Source organism: Watersipora subatra, chromosome 8, assembly GCF_963576615.1.
Source record: "Watersipora subatra chromosome 8, tzWatSuba1.1, whole genome shotgun sequence".
Taxonomy (NCBI): Eukaryota; Metazoa; Bryozoa; class Gymnolaemata; order Cheilostomatida; family Watersiporidae; genus Watersipora; species Watersipora subatra.
The window spans coordinates 34,800,344-34,826,436 of record NC_088715.1 but is presented as its reverse complement, the minus strand read 5'-3'; the positions used below and the strand labels follow the sequence as shown (position 1 = coordinate 34,826,436).

Sequence of the window (26,093 nt, the reverse complement as noted above, 5' to 3'; positions counted from 1 at the left end):
AGTGACTAATTACTATAACAATAAATGCTATTTGTGACAATAAAGGGTTGAATAAATGATGGTGGGTGCTAAATAGTAAACAACAGTTTGTGAACTTGGCTATAAGTGTGAAGGCAATAAAATAAAATATGCTGAGGAAAGCCTGACAATGCACTCTCACTAATGTAGTATTTTTATAAACAACTAACACCTTGACAGTTCGTCAGGTGTACTATTCATCGGCAACATAATTCCAGGATATAGAAAGACAGGTCGTCAATGCTGGTGCTAAAGGGTCAGTCTACCAAGTGGCCCCTGCGATTTATGTGTTGTGCAATTAGTGCATACAACTGCATGCACTAATTGTTAAACACTATTTTCATGAATTGGTTCAGCTATTCATTGTGAGTTAATGTATATTTGTAATGTGAACATGTTGGAAAAGGTTGATTGGAGGAACCAAAGGTAAAATATTACCAAGTTTGATGCTAGGCAAAGCACGCTTCATAGCTATACCTTCAGTCTGTGTTTCAATATAATGGAAATACATGCAGATGCAATAGCGCATGTATGTGCATGTTTGTGGGGTGCATGTGTATCCACATGAGTGTATGTGTGTGCATGTGAGTGTGTGCATGTAAGTGTGTGTGTGTGCGTGTGTGTGCGTGTAGGTGTGTGCGTGAGTGCATGTGTGCAGGTGTGTGGGTGCACATGATGCACGTGCTAGTGTGTGTGCATATGTGTGTATGCGTGTGCGCCTGTGCGTGTGTTCATGCATGTAGGTGTGTGCGTGTGTGCATGCCTGCATGCATGCCTGTGTACATGTGTATTTATGCTTTCATAAACAAAAATACTCAGCATTAAAAATATGGAGGTTATTTAGCTGTCAGATGGTCAGCAATAATGGTGCAATCTACGACTATAATCATAAACCAAAATGCCAGTCACACATATCAAGCTGCATACTTAAGATATAGATGCGGCACAACATACATTCATGTATATAAGGCTACTGATCATTTAAAATGACTTCTTATAAATTAGTCACGAACCAAGTAAATTGTCCAGGAACTGTGAAATCACCTTTCTTTAGAAGGTTAAAAATAGCCAGCACCAGACAAATAAACAATAAATCAAACAGTCGAGGCCATGCTATCATAAGCTTGTGCACTGGCAGTCAACTGTGCTGTGAGTGATCACTCAGTCTAAGTGTAATAACTAGAAGTAATAACCATGAGATAACAGTGAGTGGTGAAGTAATGCAGTTACTAGAGAATTTGTTCACTATACCAAAGGTTGCAAGTTCAAATGATGTATTTGTGAGTCATTTTTCCGAGCCGTCACCTTTGGCTTCTGACAGACAAGCCAGACACGACTCTTGTTATAATGAAGGGTTTTGCATGTAAACACTTCTAGGCGACTGGATAGTCGTATCATGTGAAGTAGGGCCACTAGTAAGGGTCCATGATCTGGAACAATTACTCGGCATTGCGGTCAGCTGGATTTACTGTTGCGTCATGATAAGACTCCAGCAACCGAGTATTCCCAATAGTGACAAAGTATGATGTGACCTTATTGATATGAGCTCAATATGGCAATGGCTTAAGCAGTGCATCTAAGAAAAAGTTGTTATGAAAATACCAAGAGACTAGAACCCTATTTATCTAGGACAGTCTTATTGAATGCATGAAAATAACTGACGTTGTCTGAAGCCAGGATTTAGCTTGCAGGCAGTTGTTAAGTTGAAATATTACTTGATGACTATTAAACGTATCATTGGAGCAACAATTGTTGGAAATAACTCAGCCATATTGTCATTGCAAAAGCCAGTGGCATTCTAAAGCAACAGAGACTATGAGCATAACAACTGCATGAAATCAAAAGTGAATATCTGGGACTAATGATATCCCACCAAAATGAGTGAGTTTTGTAAATGTCAAAGACATCAGCTCTAAGAGTTTTCTAACAACTGCAGTAAAAATGTAGCCAGTGCAAAATAACTCACAAACTATCAAAAAAAGGTTGCTCACAATCCAAATCTACACATAAAGTTAAAAACATACTATTACAGGTATCAATAAATATTTTAGAAAAAAATGACTTTGTACAGTGACAAATACAAAAAAAAATATTTTTTCTAGATTTATAGTTTAAGCAAGAAACTAAACTGCAGGTATAAACAGAAATGGTAACCAGTTGGTTGTATAAACAACAGTTATGGCAATATTTACTAGTATGTATTTAATGGCTATAGCTTAAAATAGTGCTGTTGCATTGATGATATTGTATTGTGTATTCATAGAGTTACTCAACATCATTGTTCATAGACATAACCAACATCATTAGTCATACACCTACTCTTTAGTGTTAGTCATAGACTTATACGTTATCATTAATCATAAAATTACTCATTTTAATAGGCATAGAGTTAATCATTATTGTTACTCATAGACTTACTCATTATCATTAGTGATAGACTTACTCATTATCATTAGTCATAGAATTACTCATTATCATTGGTCATAGCTTTACTTCATTATCATTAGTCATAGACTTACTCGTTATCATTAGTCATAGACTTACTCGTTATCATTAGGCATAGACTTACTCATTAATTTTAGTTATGGACTCACTCCCCATTACCAGTCATCATTAGGCCTAGAGCCTTTTTGTCTTTGCCGAGTGCGTCTCACTGCCATAGCCAGCCTGTTTGCTTCGGAGCAACACTAAAAACTGATATCATAGCCCAAGCATTCATGATCCAATCATGATAGTGGCATAACTCACCTGGAACACAACATAAAATCTGAAGACTCAGGAATTGTTATAGTTCACAGTAACAATTAGTCACTAGATAATGCCTAACAGAAACAACCCTTAAGTTAAGAGAAAAAAGTTTCAAAATTTAGTACCACAACACACCAAAAATTCTATCAATGTGAATAATAAGATTATTATCTTGATGCAAAAGTTTTGGCAGTCTGGCTGCAGATTACATGTTTCATTACATTACTACATTAATATTTATATTAAATTTTTTTATATTTATATTAAGCATTAATAGAACTTTTAAATTCTCATCAGACAGGTTAAATTGTTAATAACAAACTTTATACTTTATACATAGCCTATATATGTCGTATATATGTAGGCTACGTATATTTTTGTACAACATATATATATACATACCTTGCACAAATATATATATATATATATACTGTATATATATACTGTATATATATACTGTATATATATATATATATATATATATATATATATATATATATATATAATAGATAAGTGGTCAGGCCTACTGCTAACAGCACTCTACGCTCTAAAAAGTGCGGAGTGTTATAACTAACTAGAGTGTGGAATAGGTTAATTTTACTTATCTTTATTCCAGATTGATGATTTATTCTGGGGTCACGACAGGTCTGTTTCGTGCTGGTGCACTCTTCAGGTGACTTGTGTTGAATGGCGGGTGGAATTGCCTCTCCTGATGTTGTTGGTTGTGTCTGTAGCTCCGCCTCTGCCTGGATCGTATTGGCTGAGTAGGTATTTCTTGGAGTGTCTGCATGTATTATATATATAGGTATTATATATATATCTTCAGGTATATATATATATATATATATATATATACCTTGCACAAATATATATAGTGTATATAACAATGTAAATATAATATGTAATGCTATCCATTCTGTTATAGAAACTCCATGACAATTACTATTAGATTACCTACTATCAAAGAACTTTTGTTCAACTTTACCAATACTTTCTGATTTTTGTTTTTTGTTTTTTAATTTAGCATAAAACAAACAATGCAATTTTTGCTGTGGATTTACTAATGCCAATAATTAGTTGTACATAAACTCATACATACATGCAAACGTGCATGTAAACATGCGAACATGCGACATAAATAAATACAAACAAAAAGTACAAACATACAGTACATAAAAACAGTACATACGCGCACATGTGCATGTGTTATGCAATGCGTACATATCTATATACGTACACACATAGGCACACACATACATACACACTGACACACATACACACATACACTCATTATGATACGCCCATACACTCATATGCTCATACCTCCATATGCTCACACGCCCATACACACATACGCCCAAACGCCCATAGCCAATATGCCCATCTTTCCATGCATCCATACGCCCATACGCCCACCCACACGCCCATATGCCCATATACCCATACGCCTGCATGCACATACGCCCAAACACCCATAGACCATACGTCCATGCGCCCATGCGCCTATCTGCCCATACGCCCAGTTGCCCATACGACCATACACCCATACGCCCATACGCCCATACACCCATACGGCCATACGGCCATTCGGCCATACGGCCATACGCCCATACACCCATACGCCCATACGTACATAAGCCCATACGCCCATACGGCCATATGCCCATACGGCCATACGCCCAAACGCCCATGTGCCCATACGCCCATACGCCCATACGCCCATACGCCCATACGCCCATACGCCCATACGACCATACGCCCATACACCCATACGCCCATACGCCCATACGCCCATTCGCCCACACACCAATACGCCTATCCGCCCATACACGCAGAGAGACATGCCATTAGCTTAGGACTTGCTTACACAGCCATATAGTTTTAGGTGCACTAATAGTTTATCCTAATCCACTAATAGCTCACTGACCATAAAACTAGGTGTATAACTCATAATACCTTTTCCGTCTTGCTCAATTAATGGTCAGTTAAGCGAGACTTCTAGCTGGTGCCAGCCGGCTTGCGGGCCGAGGCAGTTCAAATAGGCTACTCGACCAGAAAACAAACTGGACCCTATAAGAAACAATACCAAATCGATTTTGCATCCAAGTAAAGAGCCGAGGCTAATCAACCAGATAATGCAGGTAAAGGGAAAGCGCAGAACAAAATTGATGCACCTGGTACTTTCTCTGTGTGTATTTGTCTGTGATTATTGTATTTGCAAATATGTAAATATTAGCTTCAATTACGAGTTATTTTAAAATTGTTGAAGTGCAGTAAAAGAGTAATTAAGTTTCCTATACATCTCTGAGCAACTATTTATGACTGATTTACTAGCTATGGCTTTACATTCTATCAGCAATTTTTATGGCTCTAGTAATAAGAAGAATAACATGAAAACCTTGTTAGAAAGCTTGCTGGGAAAATGGACTATGATGGTACTTATAATGAGTACTTTAGTAGATTTGTATTTTTTCTTCTACACTGTATGTTTGTAAGTATGAGTGTGTAATATAATACAGAAATACAGCTTTTTATTAGCTGTAGTTTTATTATTTCATTTGTTGTTATCTGTTGGTTATTACAACAACAGGCTGTTATAACTCAGGACCTTTTATGACCTTTAATATATTTATCATCTCCACATTTTAAATGACAAGTACAGTTTTAATTTCCATAGCTACAATGATCAGATAACTTCAATAAACATGGTTTTTAATTGCTTGATCTAGGAGTTACATATTACCAAATAGGGAGTGTTAACGTTTGGCTAATGCTTGCTTTCTTGAACAGGTTATTAGTTTTTCAGGCGATTGGTTTTTACTATCACCGTGCTTATACCAACCTTGAATGAGAGTTTTGCTTAAAGAAAATGACATAGAAACCTATTTATTGGTTAGTTTATGGTTACATTAAAATGATTATTTCAAGCTGCGGAAAACTCCTGCTACTTAAGTAAGTTGCAGGGCAAAATTATGCGGCTTGAATATGACTCACAATATGCATCTTGAAAATTACTGGGATTGAATAATATCAAGAAAGAAGTATTAATTTTATTTATGATCGATGAAACATGATTGTATCACTAAAGTTTTTTAGACAACATACCATGTATTTTACTGTTAACCATTTAGTAAATCTGTTTGAATTAATAACTCTAAATATTTTCAGCATGTGAAATTAGTTTTCGACTGTTTCTCAAAAGGATGGAGCTATTGGTTACCCCAAAAATATTAAAGTTTACTTTAAAACGCAATCATGTAAAAGTCAATGCCGTTTTAATAGCATTAATACTGTACGGCAATATATTTTTAGTCACTGCTTTTGAGGTTACTTTTTGTAACACGGAGTTGAACTCCAATATTTTTTATAATAAGAATTGTGTATGTCTGAATCCACCGTCAGGAAAATAGATTGGGCAAGCAGGATTTGATCTTACTATCATCATTTTGGTAAGCTGGCACACTAATGACTATGCCATTTCAACTCACGCTATAGCATTTCAGAATAATTGTATGTATGGCTCTCAAACCTGACAGTTTTCTCCATCACATCAGGCTGTCATGCCAGGGTACTAGTAAGTATAATGGCTAAGGATTTTAAAAGAGAAATTATTTTTCGTTAACAAAATTTTACAGTATAATTTATGTAAAATTACGTGACTTCAAGCGATGTAGTTTTGTTGAATAATTTGAGTAATAGCTCATTGTAATACATAAACATTTCAGGTTGTGTCAGTAATAAGGAGTCACCATAAGTCTTGAGAGTTATGGGATGTCAGAGAGATTAGTGGAAAAGTACTTCAACTGGGTTGTTGAGACAAACAGAGATTATCTTTGCTTGTTTAGGCACAGGATAGGCACAAATAAGTTGATCTCATAACATACCATTGTCATCACTTCTCAACAGTCTATTCTCATTCCACCCCATTTTAAATTGAGTTAATTAGAAACTTATTATCGATAGATTTAGGTGAATAGACTTGTAATGGTACATAGTGATAAATAGATTCTTAGTAACTTTATGTGCTGACCTACTAGTTAGACTTTTAGGTTCACTACCCCATGAATATATAATAACAGTGGGAGTTATCTTTTCTTAGTAAAAGGCTTGCTTTGAGTCATTACCATAGTTAACATAAAAAAACTATTTAAAAAAAACATTTACTGCATTCTTTGAAGTTTTTGATCCTATTTAGCACATTATAAGCATTATGTAACCATAACTAAATGAGGTCCAGGAGCTAGTAAACTCTTTTGCTGCTGTACCATTTACTGACAAACGGTTTCTTGCTTTATTTTTAAGGACAGATTAAACAAAAATCAGATAAACCCAAATATAAAATTGGATTAAATTATGTCGTGATTTAAAAAAGAAGAGAAATCCAACACTGAACACCAACAATAACAGAAAAATAACCGCTGATTTAGATTTCTTCTGCAAAGAAATACACGGGAAATACAATTGCTTTGTTCTAATCAATACAAAAAACAAGTGCTTAAAGTCATTAGGCACAACAAAAACATACGCAATACAGGTTGCTCATTTTATTAATATAGAGAAGTACAATTAGAATAGGCTGCAGTAAAGCTTATAGAGAGAAGACAAATTCAGCACTCAACAAGCACAATACCTCTATGTCTTTGAGATTCACAACTAAGAAGGGCAACTAACGAGAGTGTCAAAGTTACAGGCACAAGTAGAAATGTCAAACTTCAGTCCTTCTGGACAATCCAATTTTGTATCGGGAATTCCAGGAACAGACTGAATAAAGCTCCTGCAGTCAGAACCTACATCAGGGGTGTACGTGCTCCCCCAAGCAGAACAGGAACCCACCACAAGCACTGCAATATATCAAACTCAAAGTGTATGCGTTTAGTCTAATGCTCTGTAAGTTCTACACAAATGGTTTACAACCATCTATCTCGAAGTTCATTGTATTTATAGAATATTACTTTATCAAATAACTCTTTTTATTAGCATTTATTCTAATTTCACAAGGATTCTTTATTATTTACTTATATAATTTTTCTTGAAACCAACATCTTTGCTTGTTACAAATAATCAACTACTAACCTGAAACCGAACATTTACTCATTACCCGTTACCCATTTACTCAATCTAAAGTAAAGCAACTCCAAATTGGAAAAAGTTTTTTGCCACCTAATTTTATATAACTAAGTAGGCATATATCCTTACAGATTCTATAGCAACATTTACTTTAAATTTATGCATGTAACCAAAGTTTTCAAAGCTCCTAAGAAGAATCCCTACCAAAAAATCAATGCATATTTTTAATCTCCAAACTCGCAGTGTAATGTGCTGTAGTAAGTTTTGCCATCTAGCAGGTAGTACAGAACTGACTAGATTTGACTAACTTGAAAACATGTGAGCATGACAATCATTACCTTTATTTCAGGTGCCAGCTGCACTAAAAGGTGTGCACACTACTGCAAATGCTAATATTTGTCATGTTTAAACTCTCAATAAAACTAATAATGAGTGTTTTTTACAATCGGTAGAAAATAATTCTATACGATGCACTGGTTTCCAACTTGGTCATATAAACTGTGTAAAGCGCTTACAATTGGATTTGTACTTTAATCTGCTGGTCATACCTGTTGTTTCTGCAGATTCAGTGGCAATATAAGATGCTGTAGTTGTATCTTCAATACCTTCTGCAGATGTCTCATTACTCAGTGCCTCTGAAGTAGTTTCATTTTGGGCAGAAACTAAATAGGAAAGAAAAGTCAAGCATTGTCAGGTTACAAAATACAACTTTACAAACTGTCAAAGTACAGAGGTAAGACCAAGATTAACTAATTTAGGCTCGTGTACTACTCACCTATAGTCATGCCTTGTGTCACAGGAAATGCTGCTACGATAATAACCTGCAAAAACACAAAAATTTGTTTAAACTAGAACATGATAAACCTAATAGCAGTAACATTGACTAAAAAGTAATTCTAATTACTCACAACCAAATAGAGAGCAAAGTTGAAACAAGCCATAGTGAATGACTTTACAGTGATGGAGTTTCAGTATACAAAACTATCCCAGTTTGTTAAACATTTTTCTTGCTCTCCCTTTTATACCAGTAAATGGAATGTTTACATTAACAAAACTATGACTAGTGCATTTGTTATCGATACAGATGATTCTCTTATCATACGTTTGACGTAGACTGACGCACCCTATCTTGAGCATTAGCATTGTTGTTATCAAGTTATCAACTCATTTATTCACATTGCCATAATTCTTGCTAAAGTACTTGAAGTGCTATAACCCAGATATTACCCAATAAACTTAACTGGCCGTGGTTGGTCACCATCTACTTTGCGTGATAAATAGGACATACTGAGTTATTTACCTATTTTATGGTCACAAAGCGAACAGTGGGATGTAATAAGCTATTGTGACTGTCCAAACTATTTGACTGCGTAAACAAGTCCTACGCTAATAACATTTCCTTCATTTGTAAAGCCAAAAGAACCAAGTTAAAATGCTATGTTTAAATGTCCCTTTTAAAAGATGTTCGTAGCTGAGAGTTGAGTTTATGTTTAATATCTAGGTTAATGAAAATAAAACCCTTTGTTTACACGTTAAAGTATTTTTCTTCAGCAGAAACAAAAGGTTAAAGTGTTTTGTGTCGTATGACTGCCCAACACGGTTGTATTTGTAAAAACACTCAAACACCTCTGTAAATAAAATGAATGTACTAGTAAAGTATTAAGTTTTAGAATATATTTAAAAGTTTGAAAGAAATTAAATGACAGAGTTTCTTAGAATTACAACCAGTTGTGTAACGCTATAATTCAAGTACTACATTGCCACAAACTATGAAACAATGTTTATTGTTGGGGCATTAGACCGAAGCATGTAAACATTATTATGCATGTAAATGTGGTATATTTAGCACCAAATATGTTATAAAGATTTTATTTAGCCACTGTGGGTAATGCAAAGTTCTGATCAAACTTTCTAAAAATAATGAAATATATGTATATGTGTGGAATGGTTTAATGTGTTTTGATGCGTTTAGTCGTGATTTTGGTGTAGCTATGGCATAGATTACTAAGCAGCTATTTATTACGACTAATTTAATACCTATGGCTTTATTTTGTATCAGCCATGTTTATGTCTCTAGTAAAAAGAAGACCAACTTAAAAATTTGGTTACAGAGCTTGCTCGGATAATGGACTATGATGGTACTTATACTTACTAGGTTTGAATTTTGTCTATGTGTATAAGTATGGGAATGTGTAATATAACACATAAATACCGCTTTCTATTAGCTGTAACTTTACAACTTTTGTCAGTTTTATTGATTTTTAGTTGAATGGTTGGCAGCAAAACTACTAATCTCTGAAGCTAGCTGTATTGAGCTCCTTGTTTGTACAGGTTCCTACTAATTATTACATTTACTAACAATTACATACATGTACATTATGGTCTATTTCTACCTTGTGTAGAAGTTATTACATTTATTTAATATTTGATCAGTTTATATCTGTTGGCTATTACACCAAAAGGCTGTTATAAGTCCGAACCTATTGTGACCTTTAATATACTTATTATCTCGACACTTCACAAGCCAACTAAAGTTCTAATTTGCATAACTACAATGAGCAGATAACTTCAATAAACTAGGGTTGTTATGCGCTTGATCTCGGAGTTGCATGTTACCAAATAGCAAGATTTAATGTTTGGCTAAGGCCTGCTTTCAATAACAGGTTTTTGTTTTCTCAGGCAATTGGTTTTTACTATCACCGTGCTTATACCAACCTTGAATGACAGGTTTACTTGCAGAAAATGACATAGAAACCTATTTATTTGTTGATTTGCGGTTACATAAAATTGATTACTTCAAGCTGTGGCAAACTCATGCTGCTTAAGCAGGTGGCAGGCAAAAATCAACCTTACAATATGCGACTTGAAAATTACTTGGATTGAATAATATCAAGAAAGAAGTATTAATTTTTTATCATCGATGAAGCATGATTGTATATTTAAAGGTTTTTAGACAACATAGCCTGTATTTTACTGTTAACCATTTAGTAAATATATTTGAATTAGTATCTCTAAATATTTTCAGCATGTAGAACTAGTTTTTGACAATTTACCAAAAGAGCGAAACAATTGGTTAAACCAAAATATCAAAGTTTGGTTTAAAACGCAATCATTTAAAAGACAAAGGTGTTTTATTAAAATTAATACTGTACTGTTCTATATTTTTAGTTACTGCTTTTGAGGTTACTCTCCGTAACGTGGAGTTGAAATCTTACCTTGGTTATAATTAGGACTGTGTAAGTCTGAAGCGACAGTCAGGAAAATAGATTGGACAAGCAGGATTTAATCTCGGTATCGTCATTTTGGTAAGCTGGCACACTAATGACTTTGTTATTTCAACTCACGCTAGCCTTTCAGAATAATTGTATGTATGTTTCTCAAACCTGACAGTTTTTTCATCACATCGGGTTGTCTTGCTAAGGTACCAGTGAGTACAACGGCTAGTGATTTTTTAAGGAAAAGTTATATTTTCCTTAACAAAACTTTTCTGTATAATTTATGTAAAATTATGTGGACTTCAAGCAAGGTAGTTTTGTTGAATAATTTGAGAAGTGGCCCATTGTAATACATACAAATTTTAGGTTATGTTAGTAATAAGGAGTGACTAAAAGTTTTGAGAGTTATGGGGATGTCAGAGAGAATAGTGGATAAGTATACTTCAACTGGGTTGGTGAGACAAACAGAGATTATCTTTGCTTGTTTAGGCACAGGGTAGACACACATAAGTTGATCTCATAACATACCATTGTCATCACTTCTCAACAGTTCATCTTTATTTTCCCCATAAATTAAATTAAGTTATTCATAAATTAAGTTAATTAGAAACTTATTATAAGAAAATTTAGGTGAATAGACGTGTAATGATTATATAATGATAAATAGATTCTTAGTAACTCTATGTTTTGACCCACTAGTTAGACTTTTAAGCTCGCTATCAAATAAATATCTAATAACAGAGGAAGTTATCTTTTTTAGTAAAAGGCTTGCTTTGAGTAATTACCATTTTTTAGATAACAAAACTATTTCAAAAATCATTCCCGCATTCTTTGAAGTTTTTGATCATATTTAGCACATTGTAAGCATTACGTGGCCAGAACTAAATGAGACCAAGGAGCTAGTAGATTTTTTGCTGCAACACAATTTACAGAAAAACTGTTTGTTACTCTATTTTTAAGGACAGCTTGAGCGTAAATCAGATGAACGCAAAAATACAATTTGATTAAATTGTGCCGTAATTTAAAAAAGAAGAGAAATCCAACACTGAACACCAACAATAACAGAAAACTAACTGCTGATTTAAATTTCTTCTCTAAAAAGTTACACAAGAAATACAATTGCTTTGTTCTAATGAATACAAGAAAAAAGTGCTTAAAGTTGTTAATCGCAACAGAAAAACACGTAATACAGGTTGCTCATTTTATTATCTCCAAATGTACAATTGGAATAGGCAGCAATAAAGCTTATAGAGAGAAGACAGATACATCACTTAACCGGAACAATACCACTAGGTCTTTGAGATTCACAGCTAAGGAGGGCAACTAACAAGAGTTTCAAAGTTACAGGCACAAGTAGAAATGTCAAACTTCAATCCTTCTGGACAATCTAATTTTGTATCGGGAATTCCGGGTGCAGACTGAATAAAGCTCTTGCAGTCGGAGGCTACGTCGGGGGTGTAGGTGCTCCCCCAAGCAGAACAGGAACCCACTTGAGTTGCTGAAATGTGAATTTAAATTGTATTTATTTAGTTTAATGCTTTGTAAATTTTACATATATAGTTTAAAACTAATATGTAAAATTTACCATAGTTTTATTTTAGAATTTACAATTACAATTGTAATTCTAAAATAAAAGTTTACAATAGAAATAGAAAAATGAAATTTACAATAGAATTTCTACATAAATAGTTTACAACTATTTATGTAGAAATTCATTTTGTTTATAGAATATTACTTCACCAAAAAGCTCTTTTTCTAACATTCAGTTTAACTTCACATTCAGAAAACTTAATATTTATTTGATAGTTTGTTAGTTTTTATTTAAACCAACTTTTCTGAAGCCAAACATTTACTCATTAACTGTTACCTGTATACTCAATCTAAAGTAAAGCAACTCCAAGTTGAAAAAGTTTTTTGTTACTTTATTTTATATGACTAAGTAGGTATATATCCTTACAGATTCTATAGCAACATTTATTTTAAATTTATGCACGTAACAAAGTTTTTCAAAGCTGCTAAAAAAGGCCTACCAAAAAATCTATGCATATTTTATAATCACCAAAGTCGCGGTGTAATGTGACGTGGTAAATTTTGCTATCTAGTAGGTAGTACAGAACTGACTACATTTGACTAACTTGTAAATTTGTGAGCATGACAATCATTACCTCCAGTTCAGGCGCCAGCTGGACTAGAAGGTGTGCACACTACTGCAATTGCTGATATTTGTCATATGGAAACTCTCAATAAAAAATCATAATGAGTGTTTTTTTACAATTGGTAAAAAAATAATTCTACACCATGCACTGGTTTCCAACTTTGTCATATAAACTGTGTAAAGCGCTTACAATTGGATTTGTACTTTAATCTGCTGGTCATACCTGTTGTTTCTGCAGATTCAGTGGTAATATAAGATGCTGTTGTTGTGTCTTCAATAACTTCTGCAGATGTCTCATTACTTATTGCCTCTGAGGCAGTTTCATTTTGGGCCAAAACTGAATGGGAAAGAAAGTTAAAGTTACTTCAGTTTACAAAATACAACTTCACAAACTGTCAAAGTACAGAGGTAAGAACAAGATAAATTAATGTAGGTTTATGTGCTACTCACCTATGATCATGCCTTGTGTCACAGGAATTGCTGCTACGATAATAACCTTCAAAAACACAAAAACATGTTTAAACTAGAACATGATAAACCTAATAGCAGTAACACTGACTAAAAAGTAATTCTAATTACTCACAACCAAATAGAGAGCAAAGTTGAAACAAGCCATAGTGAGTGACTTTACAGCGATGGAGTTTCAGTATACAAAACTATCCCAGTTTGTTAAACATTCTTCTTGCTCTCCCTTATATACCAGTAAATGGAATGTTTACATTAACAAAACTATGACTAGTGCATTTGTTTTTGATGCAGATGATTCTCTTATCATACGTTTGACGTAGACTGACGCACCCTATCTTGAGCATTAGCATTGTTGTTATCAACTCATTTCTTTACATTGCCATAATTCTTGCTAAATTATGTGAAGTGCTATTACCCGATAAATTTAGATGGTCATTGTTGCCCACCATCTACTTTGCGTGATAAAGAGGACATACTGAGTTATTTACCTATTTTATGGTCACTAAGCGAACAGTGGGATGTAATAAGCTATTGTGACAGTCCAAACTATTTGACTGCGTAAACAAGTCCTACGCTAATAAAATTTCCTTCATTTGTAAAGCCAAAAGAACCAAGTTAGAATGCTATGTTTAAATGTCCCTTTTAACAGATATTCATAGCTGAGAGTTTAGTTTATGTTTAATATCTAGGTTAATGAAAATAAAACCCTTTGTTTACACGTTAAAGTATTTTTCTTCAGCAGAATCAAAATGTTAAAGTGTTTTGTGTCGTATGACTGCCCAACACGGTTGTATTTGTAAAAACACTCAAACTCCTCTGTAAATAAAATGAATGTACTAGTAAAGTATTAAGTTTTAGAATATATTTAAAAGTTTGAAAGAAATTAAATGACAGAGTTTCTTAGAATTACAACCAGTTGTGTAACGCTATAATTCAAGTACTACATTGCCACAAACTATGAAACAATGTTTATTGTTGGGGCATTAGACCGAAGCATGTAAACATTATTATGCATGTAAATGTGGTATATTTAGCACCAAATATGTTATAAAGATTTTATTTAGCCACTGTGGGTAATGCAAAGTTCTGATCAAACTTTCTAAAAATAATGAAATATATGTATATGTGTGGAATGGTTTAATGTGTTTTGATGCGTTTAGTCGTGATTTTGGTGTAGCTATGGTATAGATTACTAAGCAGCTATTTATTATGACTACTTTAATACCTATGGCTTTATTTTGTATCAGCCATGTTTATGTCTCTAGTAAAAAGAAGACCAACTTAAAAATTTGGTTACAGAGCTTGCTCGGATAATGGACTATGATGGTACTTATACTTACTAGGTTTGAATTTTGTCTATGTGTATAAGAATGAGTATGTGTAATATAATACATAAATACCGCTTTCTATTAGCTGCAACTTTACAATTTTTGTCAGTTTTATTGATTTTTAGTTGATTGGTTGGCAGCAAAACTACTAATCTCTGAAGCTAGCTGTATTGAGCTCCTTGTTTGTACAGGTTCCTACTAATTATTACATTTACTAACAATTACATACATGTACATTATGGTCTATTTCTACCTTGTGTAGAAGTTATTACATTTATTTAATATTTGATCAGTTTATATCTGTTGGCTATTACACCAAAAGGCTGTTATAACTCCGAACCTATTATGACCTTTAATTTACTTATTATCTCCACACTTCACAAGCCAACTAAAGTTCTAATTTGCATAACTACAATGAGCAGATAACTTCAATAAACTAGAGTTGTTATGCGCTTGATCTCGGAGTTGCATGTTACCAAATAGCAAGATTTAATGTTTGGCTAAGGCCTGCTTTCAATAACAGGTTTTTGTTTTCACAGGCAATTGGTTTTTACTATCACCGTGCTTATACCAACCTTGAATGACAGGTTTACTTGCAGAAAATGACATAGAAACCTATTTATTTGTTGATTTGCGGTTACATAAAATTGATTACTTCAAGCTGTGGCAAACTCATGCTGCTTAAGCAGGTGGCAGGCAAAACTCAACCTTACAATATGCGACTTGAAAATTACTTGGATTGAATGATATCAAGAAAGAAGTATTAATTTTTTATCATCGATGAAGCATGATTGTATATTTAAAGGTTTTTAGACAACATAGCATGTATTTTACTGTTAACCATTTAGTAAATATATATGAATTAGTAACTCTAAATATTTTCAGCATGTGGAACTAGTTTTTGACAGTTTCCCAAAAGAGCGAAACTATTGGTTACACCAAAATATCAAAGTTTGCTTTAAAACACAATCATTTAAAAGACAAAGGTCTTTTATTAAAATTAATACTGTACTGTTCTATATTTTTAGTTACTGCTTTTTAGGTTACTCTTTGTAATGCGGAGTAGAACTCTAACCTTGGTTATAAAAAGGAGTGTGTATGTCTGAAGCAACAGTCAGGAAAATAGATTGGACAAGCAGGATTTAATCTCGCTATCATCATTTTGGTAAGCTGGCACACTAATGACTTTGTTATTTCAACTCACGCTAGCCTTTCAGAATAATTGTATGTATGTTTCTCAAACCTGACAGTTTTTTCATCACATCGGGTTGTCTTGCTAAAGTACCAGTAAGTACAACGGCTAATGATTTTGTAAGGAAAAGTTATATTTTCCATAACAAAACTTTTCTGTATAATTTATGTAAAATTATGTGGACTTCAAGCAAGGTAGTTTTGTTGAATAATTTGAGTAGTGGCCCATTGTAATACATAAAAATTTTAGGTTATGTTAGTAATAAGGAGTGACTAAAAGTTTTGAGAGTTATGGGGATGTCAGAGAGAATAGTGGATAAGTATACTTCAACTGGGTTGGTGAGACAAACAGAGATTATCTTTGCTTGTTTAGGCAAAGGATAGACACACGTAAGTTGATTTCATAACATACCATTGTCATCACTTCTCAACAGTTCATCTTTATTTTCCCCATAAATTAAATTAAGTTATTCATAAATTAAGTTAATTAGAAACTTATTATAAGAAAATTTAGGTGAATAGACGTGTAATGATTATATAATGATAAATAGATTCTTAGTAACTCTATGTTTTGACCCCCTAGTTAGACTTTTAGGCTTGCTATCGAATAAATATCTAATAACAGAAGAAGGTATCTTTTTAGTAAGAGGCTTGCTTTGAGTAATTACCATTGTTTAGATAACAAAACTATTTCAAAAATCATTTCCCACATCCTTTGAAGTTTTTGATCCTATTTAGCACATTGTAAGCATTACGTGGCCAGAACTAAATGAGACCAAGGAGCTAGTAGATTTTTTGCTGCAACACAGTTTACAGAAAAACTGTTTCTTGCTTTATTTTTAAGGACAGCTTGAGCGTAAATCAGATAAATGCAAAAATACAATTTGATTAAATTGTGCCGTAATTTAAAAAAGAAGAGAAATCCAACACTGAACACCAACAATAATAGAAAACTAACTGCTGATTTAGATTTCACTCTATAAAGGTACACAAGAAATACAATTGCTTTGTTCTAATGAATACGAGAAACCAGTGCTTAAAGTTGTTAATCACAACAAAAAAACACGTAATACAGGTTGCTCATTTTATTATCTCAAAATGTACAATTGGAATAGGCAGCAATAAAGCTTATAGAGAGAAGACAAATACATCACTTAACCAGAACAATACCACTAGGTCTTTGAGATTCACAGCTAAGGAGGGCAACTAACAAGAGCTTCAAAGTTACAGGCACAAGTAGAAATGTCAAACTTCAATCCTTCTGGACAATCTAATTTTGTATCGGGAATTCCGGGTGCAGACTGAATAAAGCTCTTGCAGTCGGAGGCTACGTCGGGGGTGTAGGTGCTCCCCCAAGCAGAGCAGGAACCCACTTGAGTCACTGAAATGTAAATTTAAATTGTATTTATTTAGTTTAATGCTTTGTAAATTTTACATAAATAGTTTACAACTAATATGTAAAATTTACCAAAGTTTTAATTTAGAATTTACAATTACAATTGTAATTCTAAAATAAAAGTTTACAATAGAAATAGAAAAATGAAATTTACAATAGAATTTCTACATAAATAGTTTACAACTATTTATGTAGAAATTCATTTTGTTTATAGAATATTACTTCACCAAAAAGCTCTTTTTCTAACATTCAGTTTAACTTCACATTCAGAAAACTTATTATTTATTTGATAGTTTGTTAGTTTTTTTTTAAACCAACTTTTCTGAATCCAAACATTTACTCATTAACTGTTACTTGTATACTCAATCTAAAGTAAAGCAACTCCAAATTGAAAAATTTTTTTGTTACTTTATTTTATATGACTAAGTAGGTATATATCCTTACAGATTCTATAGCAACATTTATTTTAAATTTATGGGCGTAACAAAGTTTTTCAAAGTTGCTAAAAAGGCCTACCAATCTATGCATATTTTATAAGCACCAAAATCGCGGTGTAATATGACGTGGTAAATTTTGCTATCTAGTAGGTAGTACAGAATTGACTACATTTGACTAACTTGTAAATTTGTGAGCATGACAATCATTACCTCCAGTTCGGGCGCCAGTTGGTCTAGAAGGTGTGCACACTACTGCAATTGCTGATATTTGTCATATGGAAACTCTCAATAAAAATCATAATGAATGTTTTTTTTACAATTGGTAAGAAAATAATTCCACACCATGCACTGGTTTCCAACTTTGTCATATAAACTGTGTAAAGCGCTTAAAATTGGATTTGTACATTAATCTGCTGGTCATACCTGTTGTTTCTGCAGATTCAGTGGTAATATAAGATGCTGTTGTTGTGTTTTCAATAACTTCTGCAGATGTCTCATTACTTATTGCCTCTGAGGCAGTTTCATTTTGGGCCAAAACTGAATAGGAAAGAAAGTTAAAGTTACCTCAGTTTACAAAATACAACTTCACAAACTGTCAAAGTACAGAGGTAAGACCAAAATAAATTAATGTAGGTTCATGTACTACTCACCTATGGTCATGCCTTGTGTCACAGGAAATGCTGCTACGATAATAACCTGTAAAAACACAAAAAATTGTTTACACTAGAACATGATAAACCTAATAGCAGTAACACTGACTATAAAGTATTTCTAATTACTCACAACCAAATAGAGAGCAAAGTTGAAACAAGCCATAATCAGTGACTTTACAACGATGGAGTTTCAGTATACAAAACTATCCCAGTTTGTTAAACATTCTTCTTGCTCTCCCTTATATACCAGTAAACGGAATGTTTACATTAACAAAACTATGACTAGTGCATTTGTTTTTGATGCAGATGATTCTCTTATCATACGTTTGACGTAGACTGACGCACCCTATCTTGAGCATTAGCATTGTTGTTATCAACTCATTCCTTCACATTGCCATAATTCTTGCTAAAGTACTTGAAGTGCTATAACCCAGTTATTACCCGATAAACTTGAATGGTCATTGTTGCCCACCATCTAGTTTGCGTGATAAAGAGGACATACTGAGTTATGTACCTATTTTATGGTCACAAAGCAAACAGTGGAATGTGATAAACTATTGTGACAGTCCAAACTGTCTGACCGAGTAAACAATTCCTCAGCTAATAATATGTCCTTCATTTGTAAAGTCAAAAAACAAAGTTAAAATGCTATGTTTAAATGTCCCTTTCAAAAGATGTTCATAGCTGAGAGTTGAGTTTACGTTTAATATCTAGGTTCATGAAAATAACACCCTTTGTTTACACATTAAATTATTTTTCTTTAGTAAAATCAAAATCTTAAAGTGTTATGTGTCGTAAGACTGCCCAACACGGTTGTATTTGTAGAAACACTCAAACTCTTCTGTAAATAAACTGAATGTACTAGTAAAGTTTTAAGTTTTAGAAATTACTGAAAAGTTTGACAGAAATTAAATGACAGAGTTTCCCAGAACTATAACCAGTTGTGTAACACAATAGTTCAAGTACTACATTGCCACAAACTATGAAATAATGTTTTTTTTGTTGGGGCATTAGACTGAAATACGTAAACGTTATTATGAATGTAAAGGTTGTATATTTAGCACTAAATATTTTATGAAGATTTTATTTAGCTACTGCTGGTAACGCAAAGTTCCGATCAAACTTTCTAAAAATAATATAATATATGTGTATGTGTGAGTGTGGAATGGTTTAATGCGTTTTGATGTGTTTAGGAGTGATTTTGGTGTAGCTATGATGGGAATTTGTTGTGCATGTGTGAGTGTGCATGGGTGACTGAGTGAAAGATGCAGGTGTGTGTGTGTGAAATATGTGAGATGCGTGTGCATGTGTGTTCTGGCTATTGAGCTATAAAGGATTGTGACAATTATGAGATAATAGTTTATGGCTATTATAGTAATCCTTTTGCTTATAACAATTCTGCTTACATCTGAGGTAAGATAGCCATATAGCGCTCTATTGTATTTTACCATATACTAAGCTAATATTTATAAAGCTACTTTTGGTTCCATATAAATACCCACAACCTCTTCAGTTCAAGTTGGGTGTTTCTGCCAGTGAATAAACTACATCACAATCTAAACTACTTCAGGCTTCAATTCTTTACAAGAATACAACAATGTTCAAAGGTGTGTGCATGCGTATGTGTGAGCCTGCAATGTGGTGGTGTAGCAATGCATGGCTGAGTGGCTTGGTGTGCGCGTGCATGTGTGTGTGAAAGTATATGCTGTGAGTGCATGTGTGCGTTTGTGGAATACTTTCTACTATTTTAATGTACACACTGTTCATTATACTGTTATATATATGTACATGCATCCAAAACACTTGCAATGTTTATGTTGTGTTATCACTTAATCTGTTTCACTTTTAACCAACGCAATGGCTTTAAATTTACATGTTTTTAATGCTATTGGTGCGATGTATTATCAGCTCTTTAGACGAGGTAAAATCGGAGGAACATAATGACTTACCTTGGCTAAAAAGGAGTTTAAACTTTCCCAGTCAACAGCTACCTGTCTCAGACACTAACTAGATGTTTTATAAAAACTGAACCCACTGCATATTTTTATATAGGTTGCGTAAATGTATTAGAGATCATTCTAATATACAGCCCTAGTTTGCGGTTAATCTTAAGGCAGTGGAAAAAAACTATGAATTTTTTCACATTTAACAATTTATTGTTTAGTCTTATGGCAAGACTAGAGCCTCATTGTGTGAGTCATTTTTATTGTTCTCTGAGCTACATAAAGTAATATTTGAAGTCGTGTTCAATGAGGTCAATAACCAGCCCACCTATTTTCCTCGTCAATAAGCAAACAATGCATATAAACCATTCCAAAACTCGACCTTATCTAATTTGATGCAAGAGTTGTACGTAAGTACCGTATAGATCTCTTGTGAGGCAACATATTTCACAATAGTCTAAAGAGAGGATATTACATCATAAGCTCTTAACATGATGATAGGTATAGTTTGTGTATCAGTTACTAAGTGAGTAATTGACCACTTTGTATACTTTGGGTAAGCTTGTCGCCTTGTTCACTTGAGTCACATACATTTTTGTATGCTGGAATTCTATGGGTTGATAGAAGTAAGAATTACAAATAAAACAATTTAATTCTGGATATTAATTGGCTATAAGAAGAGTACAGATAACATGGCACAACATTTTTACTGATGGCCAGATGGAAAATTTGCTATATCTCTTTGTACGAGTCGTTTTTAACTGATGAAAGCCATGAAATAATATCATATTTGCTTTCCGAGAAAAACAAGAAAAACTAAAGACTTAAAGTATAAAAACTAAAAAGAGTGATCCAAGTTTTGATTATTTTTGCCTATGTGAACAACTACGACTAGCTCGTGGCCGACAGTGTACTACTTGTATACAATGGTATGTTTTTACTTTTTTAAAGACTCAATATACATGCTAACCTAAAAGCTATAATTTACGTTAAGCAGAAGTAAACCGACAATAATAAATGATGTTGATAGTAAAACAAGAATTGAAACATGTCACCTAGTTTGTAAGCCTTATAGGCAAAGTTTATAAACCGGAAATTATGCATATAAAATCGTTGGCAGAACTAAACTTTGAGACGTCGATAAGATCTCTCAAAGTTATTCTTCAACTAAGATTTTTTGAAGGTATCTTTTATATTATGGTATATTATATGTTATATATATATATACGTACATGTATATATGTTAAAATAACATATAGGTATATATATGTACATCTATAAATGTGTATTTCTCAAATTATGTCGTATGCCTTATGTCTGTCAGCGTTCCGGCTATGGTTATTAAAATCTGGATATTAAAATTCCACATTCTGATGGATTTGATCTCACAAAAAATGCATCAAAAGGTTTCTTTTCTGGACCCGCTACCACTGAGCTAGAATAGCATATTGATCAAAAATGTTTTCATATATCGCAAACCTCATGCGCATGCTAATTACTTTAGCATAGCGCCTGTGCGTTAGTATGCTTCTGTTCAGAAACACTTATAGACTTGAGTATATGCGACACGATGCTTTTTTGCATTTTTTTGGTTAAAGGTAGTACTGTATCTCGAACTTGAGATTTTGCAATTTTTGTACTGATTAAATATGTTACCAAAATATAAATGTATATGTATATGTTGCATCCAAATTTCGTAGTTTACATGCTTGCTATTTATTTTAAACCTGTATCTAGTTTGCTACTAATTTGTTCCAGCTGCTCAGAAGACTTTTTTCCAGCTACATTATGCTTCTTGAAATCTGATTTGGTACCTTGCGCTCCACAATCATTAATTATGAACAAAATCTTATAACTTTATAATCTTTGTCCAAAAACTGTTTTATGTTAGCTCTTAAATTCAAACTAAAACATTTTAGTTTGAATGAACAATTTTTAATTTGTTATATTTAACATTTATTTTAATTGTGATGTGGTATGTTAACAAGCGCAATTTTCATTCTTCAACACACGAATATTGTTTTCGTTACACGCGTGTTTCACAAAAGTTCCTACTAGTGCTCGCTTTGTGTATTAGCTTACATATCTTCTCTTCTAAACCTAACCAATAGGTAATTCACTGGTAGGTCAAAAATATAACAGAATAATACCATATTCTGTCATATTTTTTATTAATTTGTTAAATACATGTATTCTCAGAAGTTACACGATGTCTATTGCCTCCAAAGAAATGAACCTGCCTTGCACAAAATCACTTCCTCATGGTATAATGTTTGAAAGTTACAGCTGTTTGACAAAGTTTAAAAACCTTTATGATTGGTCAAGACATTGGTTTTATTTTCTCTCTTAATTGATTTCAACTACACAAAACACTTCTCTCATGATATGTAGTTTGAAAGGTCAAATAGAAAATGTTGTTATATATGTTAGATACAAATCAACCTTCTGTTTAAAGACCTTCTTATTACCCGAGTAATGCCGGGTAGCACAGCTAGTCTATATAAACTTTTTTTTTCTGTGTCGATATGTCGTTCCAGCTATAGTTATTAAAATCTTAAAATACGAATCAGCATCGCAGATGATTTGATCTCAGACTATTCATTTCACCAGTTTGACACCTTACTAATTCAGCCACACATGCTTGATAGATACCTAGGCAATATATTTTGTTATAATGGAGCAAATACGCAACAACGGCTTTTTGCTTACCACGCTGGGTGATAGCATAAATTCTCGAGAAGGTAGTAGCTCTTATTAGTAAGCTTACTAAAATTATTAATTGGCAAGGTGCCAACCTAATAGCAAGTGACTGAGCACTCTCATTACCTTTCATTGTTCAAAAGCTGATTTGTATACCTGGGCAATGCCAGGTAGCACAGCTAGTGTGTATGTATATATATGAGACAAGCTCAGCATATTAAACCTATATCACATTTATTATTATTCCAATTACCTTTTTAACCATGTACATCTAATCTATTTGCATGTACATACAGACATACAGTGTTAGCTGATTCCTCTGAATGTGACCTTAACCTCCATGAAATGACCTTGTATATTATATGCAAAGTTTTATGAATAAATAAATTTTTTAAGTGTTTTTGTTATGATCGCGTTATTTATTTACCATATATAAGCATAGACTACTTCTTTGGTGTAAAGTTGTCACTGCTTTGACAAGCCATGATAGCTATAACAACCAGCCGCTTGCCTTGCAAAACAAATCAGTGAAAATTACCTAGTTTTTTTTTATAATGGGGCCCCTCCAGAAGTTATCTTCTAATGGATAAACGCTCAACTTGAATGGATACTGGGAGACACTTTATTTATTTATTTAAATAAAATAGTTTTTTATTTGAAAAGTTTAGGCTCGGAATTAAGGGAGAGACATACTTTATTTATTCAACTACGTAAATAAGAGTTTTTCATATGAAGAAATTAAACAATACAATGCTCACCCTATTGATGGTTACTTACTTTTGATAAACGTTTATCAGCTTCAGTTAGTATTTAAATAAATATTGAATTTGTCTGGAGACTTTACTTCACCACTTAGATATTAACACACAGTAAATTTGAGACTCTCTAATTGGGTGAGTATCATGTTTATTGCGTATCATTGAAAGGAGAGCACAAGGGACAACTCCGAGATTTTAGTTGCGGGTAATCTTCAATGTTTGCTCATCACAAGCTATCGATCAATGGTAAATATTTCCTTTCTATGTACTTCGGAAAGACACAGGCAGAAAATCTAAAAACAACGTAAATACGGTACTGCCTGCCTTTGTTCTTTGCCACTAATACTTTTGCTGTCTTGACTCCAGCTATCAGATTGAGATCAATGCGACTCATGATTTCCGCCATCAAAATGATTATGTATCTCGGTTATAAAACTAAAGTCACTGAAACATCCAGCTTTGCTTTGTAAGCAGATTAAATGCAGTTTATTTTATCTTTTATTACAACAACTTTTGATAGAGTTCAAATTATGAACTAAAAAAATTCTGTTGATTTTCAAAGCTAGATGCTAGTTTAAATCAAGTTGTAATAAAAAAACAGGGTGTATAATGAAGATGCTTTGGATAGATTAAGAATAAGATACACTAAAATTGATCAGGAGTTAGTAAAATGAAAAAGATATATCCAGTAAATGAGCTATCATCTCACTGATCTAATATTCTCGACGGTTTACTAGAACTTGTAATAAAGTTTGTTTGGTTTGGCTGTTAGTTTAATATTTATATAAAGCCGTTGCTCAGTAGCTTGTAGAAGGAAGGTCCCATCATGGTTGCTAATAAATTTGTATCTAAAACTAGCTGTTTGTTGTCTTATTATTTTCTGTGAGAAAAACACAGTAGAAATTATTACGCTTCATTTTAAAATTACCAAACAAAATAAGTGATTAACAGCATTTAAGCACAACAAAAACCCATGTAATACAGGTGGTTGATTTTATTATCACAAAAAATACGATTACAATAAACTGCACTAAAAATTTATAAAGAGAAGACAAAGAAAACACTCAACAAGCACAATACCAGTGGGTTTGTGAGATTCACAACTAAGGAGGACAATTAAAAACAGGAGCAAAATTACAGGCATAAGTAGAAATCTCAAACTTCAAGCCTTCTGGACAATCTAATTTTGTATCAGGAATTCCAGGAGCAGACTGAATATAGCTTCTGCAATCAGAGGCTATGTCGGGGGTGTAGGTGCTACAGCAAGCAGTGCAGGAACCCACGACAGCAGATACAATGTAATATAAAATGCATGCAAAGATTTTACATGAAATATTTATGTAAAATATTGTATGTTTTAAACTTAGACTAAATATTTACATATTTTACATGCAATATTTTAAATAATACATTTGTAGTTTTTCATCTTCATTATTTTATTTACAACCCGTTCAGCAAAGGCTTTGCATGTGGAAAAATAAAAATAGCTTGAAAAACCTTGATAACACCTTACATCTTTTGCTTCACATATTTAGGCTTCTTACTTTTATAAATTGGTCGCTTTATCGTGGTTGTTTCCGTTGTAGTCATGTGCGACAAAGTCGGGAGAAAAGTTATATAAATCCTGCCTTCACTTAATTTGTACCTCTCTTACAAACATAGCAGATTTATTGAAGATCACGATTCAACTATACCAGCTGGCCATCTATGAATATGTAAAGTTTACAGTTAACAGGTTTATTTTAATGCCTAAAAGTTTAGAATTAAACCAGTTTAAGCTGGCTCAATTCTAAATTTTTTTCAACTTAAGAAAAACTTCATGAATTTAAACACTAACATTTGTTTATTAGAAAAAAATGCTTACCATCAAGTACAAATTAAAATGTATTAATACTACAATAGATAAAATCCCAAAATTATGTCATGAACTGTGATAGTGGAGTATTTGTGCTAGATAGGTGATTTTTCCTTCTCAACCAATTTTTTTTTAATTGTAGCTTTCAAGTCAGCTAAATC

The 26,093-nt window shown here is 33.1% G+C and overlaps 2 protein-coding genes across 2 annotated transcripts; both read right to left on the bottom strand.

Moving 5' to 3' along the window:
* Positions 1–4,747: 4,747 nt before the first annotated feature.
* LOC137402491 (uncharacterized) lies at positions 4,748–13,863 on the bottom strand. Its single transcript, XM_068088993.1, has 5 exons — positions 13,787–13,863; positions 8,609–8,654; positions 8,382–8,495; positions 7,455–7,607; positions 4,748–4,836 (listed from the first exon to the last, which is right to left on the bottom strand). Exons 1-5 carry the CDS (start codon positions 13,817–13,819, stop codon positions 4,748–4,750), a joined length of 435 nt encoding a protein of 144 aa, XP_067945094.1. The 5' UTR covers positions 13,820–13,863.
* Positions 13,864–17,040: 3,177 nt separating this feature from the next.
* LOC137401960 (uncharacterized) lies at positions 17,041–18,883 on the bottom strand. Its single transcript, XM_068088431.1, has 4 exons — positions 18,807–18,883; positions 18,674–18,719; positions 18,447–18,560; positions 17,041–17,571 (listed from the first exon to the last, which is right to left on the bottom strand). The coding sequence occupies exons 1-4, from the start codon at positions 18,837–18,839 to the stop codon at positions 17,384–17,386; spliced, it is 381 nt and encodes a 126-aa protein (XP_067944532.1). The 5' UTR covers positions 18,840–18,883; the 3' UTR covers positions 17,041–17,383.
* Between the last annotated feature and the right edge of the window lie 7,210 nt (positions 18,884–26,093).